Here is a 16,403-nt window from a genome sequence, read left to right on the forward strand (position 1 = left end):
GGATGTTTACACATGAAATGGCATCTGCTTGTTTACATAATGCTTAAAATGTATTAAAGGATATACAGTATTAAAATCTGTGATCCAAGTAAATAACCCAAAATCAGTCCCATTAGAAAGCTGCAGCAATAAAAATATATGAAATGTAGACAATTACAGTTACAAGAAAAATAGCATTTACAACCCAAACAACTTCTTAACAGTGGTTTTTTTTTACAAACATGCTAAAATATATACACAGGTGAGATGTCAATTTGTCAGACCTGAAATATGAGCACACAGACTTACTAAAGAGTGGATCAGCAATCTCAGGCAATCATTCTGAAGCTCAGTGGACAAAGCTGCAAAGCCCTTGTCTGACCAACACCTTACAAAATTCTGAACTTGCCACCTGTTAAAAGGGTAAAGATTTATTTAGTCAAAATCATTATCTCTATCAAACCAAGTATTGCATACATTTTCTGAAATTTACACAATGTAAGTCAAAAGTCAGAAACCAGTGTGCTGTAAGCATTGGATTATAGCTCAAATCCTCACTCAGCCATGTAAAACCCACTGGGTAACCTTGGGCAAATCACATGCTCTCAGGATCAGGGAAACACAAATGTATAAACCCCCTGGACAAATCATGCCGAGAAAACCGTATGATAGGCTCGCCTTATACACAAGTCAAAATATGGCACAACATGTCAAAATATGAGCATTTCCCAATGAATGTATGGCAAAATGTTATTGCTGTATTTTAAAAAATAGGAGTTCAGCTGTAAGACAGAAAAACAGAGTCAAATATTGGATCTTCACTTACTTCATGCAAATATCGTAAAGATTTTTTGTTCCTGTTGAGTGGGCAATAGCTAGACATTCCAGAACAGGTTGATGTTTTCCAGGTAGAGGCTAAAATAATTACAACACAAACACAATTACTGTACTTTCAAAGACCTTTCATAAGCAAGTTATAGAATCATAGAATCATAGAATAGTAGAGTTGGAAGAGACCTCAAGGGCCATCTAGTCCAACCCCCCGCTAAGAAGCAGGAAATCGCATTCAAAGCACCCCCGACAGATGGCCATCCAGCCTCTGCTTAAAAGCCTCCAAAGAAGGAGCCTCCACCACGGCCCGGGGGAGAGAGTTCCACTGCCGAACAGCCCTCACAGTGAGGAAGTTCTTCCTGATGTTCAGGTGGAATCTCCTTTCCTGTAGTTTGAAGCCATTGTTCCGTGTCCTAGTCTGCAGGGCAGCAGAAAATAAGCTTGCTCCCTCCTCCCTATGACTTCCCCTCACATATTTGTACATGGCTATCATGTCTCCTCTCAGCCTTCTCTTCTGCAGGCTAAACATGCCCAGCTCTTTAAGCCTCTCCTCATAGGGCTTGTTCTCCAGACCCTTAATCATTTTAGTTGCCCTCCTCTGGACGCTTTCCAGCTTGTCAGCATCTCCCTTCATCTGCGGTGCCCAAAACTGGACACAGTATTCCAGGTGTGGTCTGACCAAGGCAGAATAGAGGGGGAGCATGACTTCCCTGGATCTAGACGTTATTCCCCTATTGATGCAGGCCAAAATCCCATTGGCTTTTTTAGCTGCCGCATCACATTGTAGGCTCATGTTTAACTTGTTGTCCACAAGGACTCCAAGATCTTTTTCGCACACACTGCTGTCAAGCCAGGCGTCCCCCATTCTGTATCTTTGATTTCCATTTTTTCTGCCGAAGTGAAGTATCTTGCATTTGTCCCTGTTGAACTTCATTTTGTTAGTTTCGGCCCATCTCTCTAGTCTGTCAAGATCGTTTTGAATTCTGCTCCTGTCTTCTGGAGTGTTAGCTATCCCTCCGAGTTTGGTGTCATCTGCAAACTTGATGATCGTGCCTTCTAACCCTTCGTCTAAGTCGTTAATAAAGATGTTGAACAGAACCGGGCCCAGGACGGAGCCCTGCGGCACTCCACTTGTCACTTCTTTCCATGATGAAGACGACGCATTGGTGAGCACCCTTTGGGTTCGTTCGCTTAGCCAATTACAGATCCACCTAACCGTAGTTTTGTCTAGCCCACATTTTACTAGTTTGTTTGCCAGAAGGTCGTGGGGGACTTTGTCGAAGGCCTTACTGAAATCTAGATATGCTACATCCACGGCATTCCCTGTATCGACCCAACTCGTAACTCTATCGAAAAAAGAGATCAGATTAGTCTGGCATGACTTGTTTTTGGTAAATCCGTGTTGACTATTAGCAATGACCGCATTTGTTTCTAAGTGTTTGCAGACCACTTCCTTAATGATCTTTTCCAGAATCTTGCCTGGTATTGATGTGAGGCTGACCGGACGGTAATTGTTTGGGTCGTTCTTTTTTCCCTTCTTGAAGATAGGGACCACATTCGCCCTCCTCCAATCTGCTGGGACTTCTCCTGTTCTCCAAGAACTCTCGAAGATGATTGCCAGTGGTTCTGAAATAACTTCCGCTAGTTCCTTCAATACTCTTGGATGTAGCTGATCTGGCCCTGGGGACTTGAATTCGTTTAGAGTGGCCAGGTGTTCCTGGACAACTTGTTTCCTTATTTGGGGTTGGATTTCCCCCAATCCTTCGTCCATTCCATGTTGCTGAGGTTGAAGATGGCTTTCTTTTTGTGAGAAGACCGAGGCAAAGAAGGCATTAAGCAGTTCTGCCTTTTCCCTATCCCCTGTCACCATCACCCCATCTACTCCTTGCAGTGGCCCTATCGCCTCCTTTTTCTTCCTTTTTCTACCAACATAAGCAAAAAAACCTTTTTTGTTGTTTTTTATGTCCCTGGCAAGCCTGAGCTCATTTTGCGCTTTAGCCTTGCGAACCTTTTCCCTACAGGAGTTGGCTATACGTTTGAATTCTTCTTTGGTGATTTCTCCCCTTTTCCACTTCTTGTGCATGTCACTTTTGAGCTTTAGCTCAGTTAGAAGTTCTTTGGACATCCATTCTGGCTTCTTTGCACTTGTCTTATTTTTCTTCTTTGTTGGCACTGTTTGCATTTGCGCCTTGAGTATTTCACTTTTGAAAAACTCCCATCCATCCTTAACTCCCTTGTTTTTTAATATCGGCGTCCATGGAATGCCGCTCAGTAATTCCTTCATTTTTTGGAAGTCATTATGAGTTGTTAATTCCAGTAGGAAAGAGTTTTATGTATCACCCTGATCCAGATTTAAGTAGAATCAGACTGCTATGCAGTCTGATCTTGACAGCCTTATCCAAACTCAATAATATTTAAATTTTCTTCTTTCAAAACCATTTTCCAAACATTTAGATCAAGATCAGTAGGAATGGGAAAATGTCATTTATGAAGGTACCTGCTTACTGCTACTAAATAAAGAAACCTTGATATTACTATTATAATTATAATTTATACCCCTTTTATCTCCCCAAAGGGGACTCAAAGGGGACATTGATAAAAAACATCACCCAGTGTACATTCTGTATAACAAAACTTGTAGATTTACAGTTGTTACTTATACAAAACAGTTTTAAATCCATGATTCTAAAATTATTCATGGCAGCTTTAACTTATTTAAATATTAAGTTAATATTTTATTGCTCTTGGTAATCTTAGCTAATTCATTACAATGACCGAGATGTGCAAAAGGCTTTTACAGCTCAGCTGATTGGCGTGCAATATCATTTGATCCCAAGCATTTCAAGCTGTTTGGCTTTTCCTGCAATGGGAAAGCAGACACAAACAGGAACATACCTTCTGAAAGAAGTTGCAATAGTCTCTTTTCAAAATATATATAGCCACTTCTCTTAGACCTTCTAGTCCATACATATCCGCAATGCTCAGTATGCAACTAAAGTAAAAAACAATAAACAGGCCTGTGATGAAGAAAAACTCCTTACAATATTGTATGTAGCTGGCTTTAATGTATTTTTGGTTGTTCAATTTCAAAAACACAATAAAAGTGCTATATCACACACAGTTCTTTCACAAATTAGATATTTTATCAATTCCACTATTACTCAGTTTTTATGAAGTTTAGACACTGATGTTTCAGTGTAATTTCTTATAGAGCCTTTGAACAGGTTTTTGTGTTCCATATCAGTGAATTAAAGGGTTTTGGAGATCTATTGGAATACTTTAACCACTTTCTTATGTTTACTCCCCAAGCAAATCTTACTCAGTCACATATTACAAAACAACAATATCAAAGCAAGTTTTGAAAACAATGATGCACATGATGTAAAAATCTGACTAATTTTGCAGGCCTGTAGACTTGAAGCTAGACATAAAGCAACTATAAAAGAGTCAGTGGTGTACTGTAATGGGGTATCTCCAGAAAACTGTACGTTTGTATTTTTCATGAAGAGGGATCTTCTATTCTGGTATTCTTTTAAAAATGGTTAAGTTTGTGTTTTGGAATCCTCTAACATGTACCTTCAGACTAGTAATTTGTGCTGCATACAGAGACCATGTGCCTCAAATACAAAGTGCAAGTTCACCTTTCTTATGTTTCTTATCATTTATTTCTGTTGTGAAAATTCAAAATAATTATTGTTATAACTACCAAACATTCATTCAAAACTTGTCATCAGCTCAAGGACACAAAGAACATAACCAGAATGAAAGATAATGGCCTCAATATTTAACTTAACAGTCTTGCTTATGCAAACCCCACTAAACAATGGTCTAGCAAACATCTTTTCTTTTCTGTGAAAACTTCTAAAAAAATCTCATCCCCAAACATTCACAATCAGTTCAAAGTACTAAAGAATGTTCCCAGAATGTAAAAAAATGGCTGATATGTTACAAAAAGACAGACCAAGTTTTCCATTTGCAGCACTCCATTAGTCTGCAAAAGTCCACACCACTTAAACATGGTTTACTTCACATTAAACTATAGGCGCAGCACTCCATTAGTCTGCAAAAGTCCACACCACTTAAACATGGTTTACTTCACATTAAACTATAGGACTACCACAAGAGAGATCAGTTGCGTGATCATGCTCCTCCTCACTACACAAGTTACTGGAAAAGGTAAACTAGAACAAGAAAAAAATATGACTCCATCCCTACACAAAACTAAACCCCAGTTCAATATGAGATGTGTGGTTGTAAGCCTAATTGAAGAAAAAATCTATATAGGAAGCCTGGAATTTTCCAGGAAACAGGTAATGAAAGGAGGAATCTAGAAATATGAAGAACAAAATGGAAAGTGTAGCCAGACTGGGAGTTCATAAACAACTCACTACATCAACCGTCAGTCACACACTGCAGCAGGTTAGATCCCTAAGAAAATGGTGTGCTATTCAATAGCATCTGCCTTATGACATCATGAGTAAAATGTAACTATGGTCTATGGGCCACAAAGGTCAATCAGACTAGCATTTTATCCTCTACAGTAGCCAACTGTAGGAAGCCCACAAGAAGGATATGCAAGGAAGAGCTCTCTCATACTGTAGTTCTCCAACAACTAGAGTCACACGAAGATACTAAAAGAATTCCAGTCTCCCATTTCTGTTACATCATTTATTATTCAAGTGGAATATGGAAAATTACATTATAAAAGGAATTTGCCTTTGGTACAGGTTACAGTGTTAAGAATAATCCAATACTTTTACTTGTCACAGTGTCTACAAAATTTCACTGTGATCTTCTCATTGTTCCTGGGAAGGTACAATTGACCAAAAAGGGAATGGAAGAACACTTTTAAAAATCCACTCAAAATGCCTGCATATGTTACTTGTTGCACATATATCCCCAAACATCAGCTGCCTTCTACTATTTAAAAAAAAATGTTAGTCATTCTCACACCTGTCATTCAAGTAACACGGTATAGGTAACTACATTGCTTGGTATTTCCATGCTCTGTATAAAACTAGTATGTATATCTGAATATTTTTCTGATAATAATAATAATAGCTTTACTCTTGTATGCTGCCCCATCTCCCTGAAGAGACTCGGGACGGTCACATGGGGACCAAGCCCAAAATACACCACAAAATACAACAAGGTACATTTAAAACATAATAAAATCAAAGGCATATAAAATACAATAAAAACATACTCACAATAACCAATAGCCTTCTAGGCGTGGTGAGCATAATCAGGATTAGAGGTAAAGCCATAAGATTTATTTATGTGCAATATCTTGCAACCTCTGAGCTGGGCCAGAATAAAGTACAATAGCTGGGTATAGGTGGAGGTGAAGGACACTGTCAATTTGTGCCGAATCAGTGAAACGCACCTCGAAATAGCCAGGTTTTCAGCTCTTTTCTGAATGTGGCCAAGGTGGGGGCTAGTCTAATTTCCCTCGGGAAAGAGTTCCAGAGCTGGGGGGCTACCACTGAGAAGACCCTCTCAGTCGTCCCCACCAACTGTGTTTGAGACCGTGATATTCTAACAAGAAATCTTCTGAACAGAGGTACATGTGAAGGCTTGTCTCTGATAAATCTTCATAAAAATCTCTTTCTATAAGTCTAAATAAAATCTCCAGTAAGCATCCTTATTAGCAACTGCACACATTACCCTCCTGCTGTCTTTACCATTACGCTGGTGCAAGCCTCGGGGTCATAAATTCTTTCCATTTCTATAACAAGCACCCTCTTCCATTTGATAACCTTAAGCATGACTAGCCATTATGCTGGAAATAATCTTAACTGCAGTTAAAGCTGTTCAGGGGTCTCTCTTAACGAGATTTGAGACAAGTTGAACAAACTCACATTCAGAAGAAACTACTTAGCATAGCCACAGTTAGCTTCTGTAGTCACCTTACACTTAAAAGAAGTGGGGTAGGAGCAAAGGATTCATTCCTCAAAACATAAGAGAAGTATAAAGGAATTGTAAATCACACATCTTGTTCTCAGCATCAAGAGATTTCAGCATTTATCCAAGTGCAATCTCAAAGTGATAGGACACATTTAGTTTCTCATCCTGAAGCTGACCTGAATCGGATCTGCATAGTTCAGTGAGGTTAGCTACAAAGTTCATTCATCTATGCAAGACTTCAATGCCATGAATTTGCAGTCTAGCCATTTGGTCTGCAAAATCATAGAAAAGGGGTAAATAATAACCAGGAAGAGGTTTAAAAAGAGATATGAATTGGATGCCATTTATGTGTGTTTCACACCCACAGATTTGCATACGTGTGACTAAAAACATGTATGTAAATAAACTAAAATTAAATAAATGCATGCTGAACTATGCATTACTACTTCCTTTATATTGCTGTCCTAGTGTATCAGTTAACAAGTAAAATAAAGTGCCATGTAGTCATACCCTATTAGCAATTCAAATATAATTACATTATAATTATTTCTGGAGCCTTTACCATTTCATTTATTGAGGTTGTGATGCTCCTTTCACTTGATTGTAGATGGGTGAGAAACAGAATAACCTTGCTATGTAACTCAAATCAACATAACATGACACTTACCCAGCATCAGCTTTGTTTGGGAAATCCAAAATTGCTCCATAGATAAAATGCAGAATGACAGTCATCTCTACATGGTTTATGCTACAGAAAACAGAAAGAAAAATCATTACAGACACCAGCATCTGCAGAAGAAAACAGATTATACACATTTAATAAACCGCAAGTGCTTTACCACAGCTGAACTGCTGCTACCCCATCACACTGTGAAACAAAACCACATCAAGCTAAAGTCATACCACTAATACAATGTAAAATGGGTTGTCTTCCCCGACTCGTTTTCTTTTTTAAAAACTCTAAACTTAAAAGGTAATTTGAACAAGGTCAGCTTTTTGAAAGCTGCAAAAGAAAAAAAAAATCAGAACTGTATGGTAGAAGCAATTTTACATCATCTCACAAATGTTGGGGAGTGTATTCATTTCTAAAGAGTTTAGAGCAGATCTGCAGATTAAGATGCCTTTCTTTAGAAATGAATGCCATAGGCCTTTTCCTTATAAGTACTGGAAATTATGGCTTCATCTGATTTTCATAGCAAATTAAATGCAAACCACACTTGCTGATTCAGAGAGCAGGACAATTTATTGTGTGTCTCAAATCAGAGGCAGGGAGCAAATGGAATATTCATTCTTGTAGTAGCCAACCATAGGTTGGTGCTGGTGCTAAATTGCACCAAGGCCAGTGTGGATGTCTTCTCTCTTTAATTACACAAAAACATTTTCAGAGTGTGATTGTTGTCGCTATACCGCTTTACAGTATAGTATGAATTCATGAAGTTAAGAAGAATGCCTGAGATTCCAAATCCAACCCTGCAACTTCTTTCTCTTCAACATTTTCCCAAAGTAATACCTTTACATATACAGTAGAGTCTCGCATATCCAACCTTCACTCATCCAACATTCTGTATTATTAAACGCAGTTGGCCTTTTAGTAGTCAATGTTTTGTAGTCAATATTTTCAATACATTGTGATGTTTCGTGCTAAATTCAAAAATACAATAATTACTACACAACTTTACCATGTACTGAACTGCTTTTTTGTTGATTTGTGGTAAAACATGTTTTGGTGCTTAATTTGTAAAATCATAACATAATTTGACATTTAATAGGCTTTTCCTTAATCCCACCTTATTATCTAACATTTTTGCTTATCCAATGTTCTGCCAGCCCGTTTATGTTGGATAAGCGAGATTCTACTGGATAATAACAGGCCCTAAAACAAGTTGTGGTCATTCACAAAAGATACTGGGATCATATGCAAAGCATCCATTTAATGTGCCTTAGTTACAGCCCTGAAAAGATAAGTTCAGATTTGGAGAAATTCAGAAAGACAGGAAAACACTTATAAACATGTCAAATATAATTCCACCCATCTTTCTTTACAATAGTTAGGTTGCAGCCAACATCGAGCTTATCTGAGGGTGAATTTGATAGCACTTTGACTATTATGGCTGAATGCTATGGAATTTTGGGAGTTGTAGTTTTACAACGACTTTAGCCTTCTCTGCAAAAGAGTGCTAACACCTTACCAAACTACAACTTCCCTGATTTTTATTGGTGCTGGAGGAAGAGGGAGAAGGTTTCTCTTTTTCCTGAAATTCCTGAAAAACCAGCCTGGAGGACTGGAAAGTCCTTCAGAGGAGAGCTTAAACTTTTTCCATTTGTGACCCCTTTCCACTCAAGAATTTTTTTTATGGCCCCAGTGATATAGGTATGTAAAATAGGTATACAAGTAAACATTTACTTATAATAAAGGTTTGCTAAGCTGGCTGATTTTCATTTTTATGAAGTACTCTTGAAGGATTTTCTGCAGAGCCCACTGCAAACACTGTATGTTGTTCCTAACAAAATTTGTGTAAATGTTGAGGTGGCATTCAAAAACCTTTTACTATTGCCAAATTTTTCGGGACCCCAACACTGAGCTAAGCACCATTTGGTGCCCACAGTTTAAGGAATCGCTCTAGAGCAGTGGGGTTCCCAAACTCTGGTCCTCCAGGTGTTTTGAACTTCAACTCCCAGAAGATTCAACCAACTTGACCAATAGTCAAGGGAATCAATACAAAAGTACTTCATGCAGAATCCATAAAGATTACGTCTCTGCTCCTTCCTTCCAGCAAGGATTGAATTCCCCCACATCTTGTGAATGGAAGGAGCTGCTCTGTTGGTTGCCTCCAATTTGAGTGCATTGTCAACTCAAAAAGGATTGTGTAAATTTAGAAGAAAAAAAAAAGAAGCCCTAGGTTATGTCAGTGGACTCATGAGGATTCAGTGTGGAGCTGAGACTTGAGACATCCAAGTTCTAGTCTCTATTGGGTCATGAAACTGACTGGAGCAGCTACCTTCTCTCGTTCTGACCTTTATGGGGTGTCTCAAAGACAAAGTGGGGAGAAGGAAGGCCATGTTTGCTGCCAAGAGCACACTCAAGAAAAGATGGGATGCAAATGTAACTAGTTACTTCTACCAGTTATAACAATAAGACACCCAGATGTGGAAGTTGAAAATTTCCAAATACTTGATGCACAGGGAAAACATGCAATAGTCATTGTTATTCTGCTCTTATTTCCTCCAAAGGCATCTGTTTGTCGAGATTTGAAAAAAAAAATACCATAGTAGAATTTTACCAATTATCAAGCAAAGCAATTATTTTCTTATAATCCTGTTTTTTTTGGAAGCTACTGTTTAATCACTTCCATGGATTATTTCAAACTCCTCCTTGTCAACTGTCTCTCCCTTCTGTCTCTCATCTCTCCTCCCTCCTCCAATCAAATGTAGAATAGCTCTGTTGAAATCATATTTTGCACTAAGCACTATGACTACATTTTTCTTTTCTCAGTGCATTGGAATAAAACTTTTCTGCCATAGCTTTATTAGTTTTCTCACTGTGTGTTATCTACTACTATCAGTCATGCTTATGATGCCACAGTCTTATCTTTTATCAAGTTGCCTCCCCTTCTTCCTTCAATTTCTTCTTCAAATACAGTCTATTTTATTCAGCATGGTCTTTTAGTTTCTATGGTGCTTACTCCCATTATATAGCCATTTATTAAGCCCTGTCTTCTCCACTTTAGCCAGCTAACGTTGACTTTAACTATGCTAGGAAGGGACATTATCACTGTCCCTCCCCATCCACACAACATGAATATCCGGAAGCATTTCCCTATGCCGAGAATGGCATGACTAGCATGAAGCTGTTGATGTGAGTAGGTAAGAACCAGTTTCCATGAAGGAGAACAAGTGGTTTAATAACTTGTGGAGGACTTCACTCATGGGTACACCTTCTGGTTGAAGAAAGCAACATTTGTCAATTCTTCCCTATTCCTAAAGCACCTAGAAATGTACACTGGAGGACTGTGAGTGCTTTGCAACAGTATGAGAGTTCCGGTTGGGAAAAATCACACAAAACTCTTCCTCTATTGGGAATCTCTGCTGGCTTGTTCTTCCTGTAGTTAATGGAAAAGCAATTCAGAATCAAGTCAACCATGATCCAGTCCCTGCATTTCAAATGAAGCTTTCCCCAGAATAAAGGAACAATGATATATGACCACTTCAATTATGAAATATATTTAAGAAGCATTCAGTTGTTGCATTTTTTAAAAAATTTGGTAAGTGACAAAATCAAGCACAGTTGTCTGACTGGATGAGGCAGCCATAAAAACAGCATGAACAAGCAGCCCTGCTGCCTTGACAGCTGGTCTCTTAAATAGCATTTTCATTATTTCAGGGTAAGCCATATGTGCTATACTCTCCAGTGTTTATGAAAACAACTTCAAAATCTGCAGTGAGCAGGGTGGAATCAAAAGGGATGTTTCTACTGATGGAGTAGCTCAGTTAAAGTCAGGTTTGAGCTTGGCCTGCAATTATACCTTGCTGGCTGGGATGCAATGGCCAACACCTTATCCAAGTACCGGAGCTCAAAGTTTCTTCCAGACTTGTTCTTGTAAATCCAGTATATTTCCAAGATAGGCAATAATGCTGTATATATTATGTGTTCTGTTTTGCACTGTCTTGCCTTGTAAGTTGCCCCAAAACAATTTGGGGAGATGAGGCGGGACATAAATAAAGTTATTATTGGGTTGTTGTATGTCTTTTGGGCTGTGTGGCCATGTTCCAGAAGTATTCTCTCCTGACGTTTCGCCCACATCTATGGCAGGCATCCTCAGAGGCCATGAAAGCCTTCGACAACACAAAGTTATTATTATTATCCAAAGCAAAGTCTGGCATTCTGTTTGAACTGAGCCAGAGCTTGGAGAAGTTACTTTTGGTCCTCCAGATATTGTTGGACTACAAGTCCTGGAAGCTCTAGACTGGTAAGGAATGCTGGGAGCTAGAGTCCGACAACATCTGGAGACTGCACGATTCTCACTCAAGGTTAGTTTCTTGGAATTGTTGTTCAAAAAGCTAAGTCCTTCCAAAGTATATTGGAAACATCAGGGCCTTGGTTTTTCCATGAGAAGCAATGCATGTTTGTCAAAACAATAAGCTACCCTCTTGGTGTCAGGCAAGTACATGGAAAAAGCAGTCTCATATGTCAGTGAAGACAGGTTGCACCTACTTGGCGATATCAAGATGTGCCTCATGTTCCTTACACAGACAAAGCTATAGGATGTTAATTTTTAACCAATGCCTAACACCATGCCACATCATGTACAAATGCATGTCCAACAGATTGGTAAGCGGAGGGAGGAAGCTTCTTCCTAATATGCAATGAGTCATATCCCATAATGGCCTTTTACCAATTTGCAAATGATAAATATGCACTGTGTCCCTTGCTAATATTAGACACTTAATGGTAATGGCAAATCTATCCTGGTATCATTTCCTCTGATAGCAAACTCAGTTGACAACAGGACTGGAGCCAAAAATAAAGCAATTCAGAAATGCCAACATGGTCAAGTGAATCCTGAAATACGTAGAAAGAAAAAACTTTCAAAGGGAGAGTCACCCCCACCCCCCAAATCCCACCCAGCAAAGCCAAAGGAAGCTCGGTGTCCTTTAGGGGCCACACATTCAGAAAAGGAAGAGGAGTTGTTGTTTTAGGATAGCGGTTCCCAACCTTTGGACCTCCAGGTGTTTTGGACTTCAACTCCCAGAAATCCCAGCCAGCTTACCAGCTATTAGGAACTGTGGGAGCTGAAGTCCAAAACACCTGAAGGCCCAAAGGTTGGGAACCACCACTTTACAGTCTATGATATCATGGAAGAAGGCATGTCTCACTGAAATCCTAAACAGAAATGCTCCTGTTAGACAGTGAGGCCACCTACTGCAACATTTTGTTGCTAGTCTCAATTGTACTTAAATATTCATGAAGTATTCTACTTGCCGAGAGAACCAATAATGGGCTACAGGAACAATGGTTTTGATTTTGCTCTAATAGCAGTCTCTTTTTCTCCCAGCAGTGGTTCACAGAGATTCATTGTTTAATTTTCTGCAAAATCATCCCGCCAACACTGCAGGGTCCCAGATGTGGGCTTTCAACATTACTTGGTGGGGTTATAAGTTCATCACAAAATAATGAAAATCTGAATGAATGTTATTTAGGAAATCGGAATGAGCGCATTACCAATGAAAACTTTGTGATAGGGTTACCTTTAGTTTGCCATAAATCAGAAATGACTTGAAAGTACCCAACAATTGCTAATGAAATAAAAAAGTACTAGTATTATAATTATTATTTCAAAAGATTGTAAATAAAAACTTGCAGTCCCTTAAAAATAATTGGTTAGTTATAACACATATGTTCAAGACACAGTTCTATAAATGAGGAAAAATCTGCACAGTCAATGACTAAAATGCATGGTGATTCGAATATGATGTAGATTACACATAAAACCACGGAAAAACAAACAATCTGCCTATGACAAACTAAGGTGGATCTCAACTGTAGTTTATTTAAAACATACCATGTCTTGTTTAAACAAACCATTATTAGTACAGGAGAATTAAACATACTTTAGTACTGGACATATGCTAAATTACAGTTAACCTGAAATGGAATGGAAGTTCCCAATCCACTCAGAATTGTAGCAGGCAGGAGCATGGAAGGGCAGTGTATAAGCCTGAAATGCAGCGCAGCTCGTTCTTGTAAGACAAAATTTTGCGTGGGTCACAATCAAATATACTGTCTGAAATGCTACACAGTATTCAAACCAGTTGTGAAGCTGCCTTGATTCCCCCCCCCCCCCCTTGGGGGCGAGAAGGGCGGCATACAAACCTATGAAATAAATAAATACTCTGGATTTTCTTTCAGTGCTGACTGAAACAAGACCTTAATATTTAGACATCCTTGGACTCTGAGACTATGATCCTTGCTTCAAGTATCAGTAGCTCTGTTACTGATAAGAGGTTTCCCCCAAAAGCTGTAATACAACACTGTAAATGAAGTGATCCATGAACCGATCCATTGTTTTTACATTTGCCACTCTTACTATGCGAATAGCTATGAAAACCTATTAAACTGTTAGTCTTACCAGTATGAAGTAGGAGAACAAAGTTAATTGCATGTGCCTTCACAGACTAAAAGTGCATTTACACCAGGTATGGACAAACTTTTGAGGGTGGGGGCAGCATTGGAGCCGGGCCAGGCAGACCAGAAGGGAGGTAGCAGCCTGTTCCTGACTTTCTTCTCAGCCTGGGGATGTGATGGCCCGCCATGTTCCCAAGCTGAGAGAAGAGACAACTCTCTCAGCAGTGGCCTGTCCTTTCCGCAGCTCTGGATCTCTCTCAGCCACCTTATGCTGGGAGCTGGGCCCAAGGAAGGCATGCGGCGGCTGAGAGTCCACCGGAGGGTTCCCAGCTACTATGTGCCTTCCTCCCCTGTCCTTTTGGCATAAGACAGAGAAAATGAGGAGGGCTGGTCATAAGCACTCAAGAGAGCCGTGTCCAGCACACGGGCCTTACTTTGCCCATGCCTGATCTACACTGTAAAACTAATGTAGATTGACATCTTCTTAATTGCCACAGTTCAATGCTATGGGATCATGGGAGTTGTACCTTTACAAGGTCTTCTATAAGGATCACTAATACCCCAGAGGACAGGATCAGCATTCAAAATATCTTAATAGCTTAGAGTGCTGAACCAAACAAATAAAAATGCATTTCAACAAGGAGAAGTAAAAGATACCACACTTAGACAATAAAAATGAAATGCACAGACATATGTTGGCTTGAAAACAATCCATGTGAAAGAGATCTAGAAGTCTTAGTAGACCACAGGCTGAACATGAGTTAATATTATAATGCAGCAGCTAAAAAACCCCAATGTGATTCTAGGTTGCATCAATAGGGGTATAGTGTCTAGACTGAGAAAAGTCATAGTTCCCACTCTATTCTGCTTTGGTCAGACCTCACCTGGAATACTGTTTCCAGTACTGGGCAGCACAATTCAAGAGGGATGTTGACAAACTGGAACGTGTCCAGAGAAGGGAGAATGAAATGGTCAAAGGTTTGGAAACCAGGCCCTATGAGGAATGGCTGGGGGGAGCTGGTTATGTTTAGCTTGGAGAAAAGAAGGCAGAGAGGGAATATGATAGCCGTATTTAAATGTTTGAAAGAATATCCCATTTAAGGGGGCAAGCTTGTTTTCTGCTGCTCTGGAGAGTAGGATACGGAGCAATGGATTCAAGTTGAAGGGAAAAGATTCCAGCTAAATATTAGGAAGAACTTCCTGATGATAAGAACTGTTTGGCAGGGGGATATGCTGGCTTGGAGTGTGGTGGAGTCTCCTTTTCTGGAGGTTTTAAACAGAGGCTGGAGGGCCATCTTTCAGGAGTGCTTTGATTGTGTTTTCCTGCATGGAAGGGGTTTGGGCTGGATGGCTCTTTGGGTTTCTTCCAACTCTACGATTCTATGTATGGATCTCCAATCAGAAAGAACAGAAACAAAATCTGATACTTTTTGGTCTTTTTAACCTGTCTCAATGTGCCACAGCGAGGAAGGCCACACCTAGACTGCCTTACAAATTGTTACTCCTGGTTAGTAGGTGTGTAGCATTACATCTCCACCAGCTGAATAAGTCACACTAAAAACAGACAAGAAATGATAAATGCAAGGAAGCACAGACAGAATTAATTGCAATGCAAATTGTCCTCCTGACGAAGAATGCTCCTAGTTTATATTTTTACAGCTCATTTTTCTTAGGAACAGATGCAGATGAATATAGAGAGATTTCCCACTAGCTAAAGTGCAGAATTCTTTCTCAAATATATTACACCAAATACCATGTCAGGACAGATTCATCTGACTCGCTTTTGTATGCAGCATGGCTGCTCCGTATTTGCAGGGATTTTAAATTGCCTACCTTTGCTCTCATATGACTTGCAAACAACTATGCTTACCCTTGAAGAGTGATGTGCTCTTGAGAGCTTTCAGCCCAGCTCCCATTCAGCATAGCAGCAAAGTAACTAGATCTGGCACACAAAATGGCCCTGGGAGAGGAAAAGGGGGGTGAGAGAAAAACACAAAAAACCCCACATTATTCTGCTAGATACAAATATTTATTTTACGAAAGCCGTTGCAAAAGGTTGCATTTCCTCGCCCTTTACATTCTAATGTGCCTTCTCACTACATACTTATTCCTCCCTAGTCTATCTGGCAATTTAATTCAATTTGTCACAGATTGAGAAAAAAGGGCTACCATTCTGAAATGCCTCCAGTTAACAGCTAATTCTCAATTCATTTTTGTTATCCACAGAACAAGGGCTGTAAAATCACTCAGATTCCTAAACAGCTGGGATTTCTCCCTCTTTGAACACACAGCCATTCTATTTGTACAGCAGCATCTCTGTAAACTCCCATTTTAGGTCTTTCATCTTTCCGCCCATTAAAGGAGGAAAGTCTTTTGGAGGGCAGATCTGCCATTTAACTGTAATTCATACTCGAAGCTTCACATAACTGTTTTACCATAAATTTTCCAGTCTGATTCGTTCTGGTACAACAATATTTTGGAAAGAGTCTCTTAAGGGAACTAGACAGAAGAGCTTTTCTCTGGTGTGTACATGTTTGTGGTGTGCATTTTCAGGTCCAAAGCA

The 16,403-nt window shown here is 39.5% G+C and overlaps 1 protein-coding gene across 1 annotated transcript in view; it reads right to left on the minus strand.

The window, feature by feature from the left end:
• btbd8 (BTB domain containing 8) overlaps positions 1-16,403 on the minus strand; it is an 85,424-nt gene that overhangs the window by 21,103 nt on the left and 47,918 nt on the right. The window contains exons 5-9 of the mRNA XM_008109245.3: positions 15,711-15,800; positions 7,385-7,465; positions 3,706-3,802; positions 806-894; positions 289-391 (exon numbers count right to left, since the gene is read on the minus strand). Coding sequence (XP_008107452.2) covers positions 289-391; positions 806-894; positions 3,706-3,802; positions 7,385-7,465; positions 15,711-15,800 — 460 coding nt within the window. The remainder of the gene's footprint in view (positions 1-288; positions 392-805; positions 895-3,705; positions 3,803-7,384; positions 7,466-15,710; positions 15,801-16,403) is intronic.

This window comes from Anolis carolinensis, chromosome 4, assembly GCF_035594765.1.
Source record: "Anolis carolinensis isolate JA03-04 chromosome 4, rAnoCar3.1.pri, whole genome shotgun sequence".
Taxonomy (NCBI): Eukaryota; Metazoa; Chordata; class Lepidosauria; order Squamata; family Dactyloidae; genus Anolis; species Anolis carolinensis.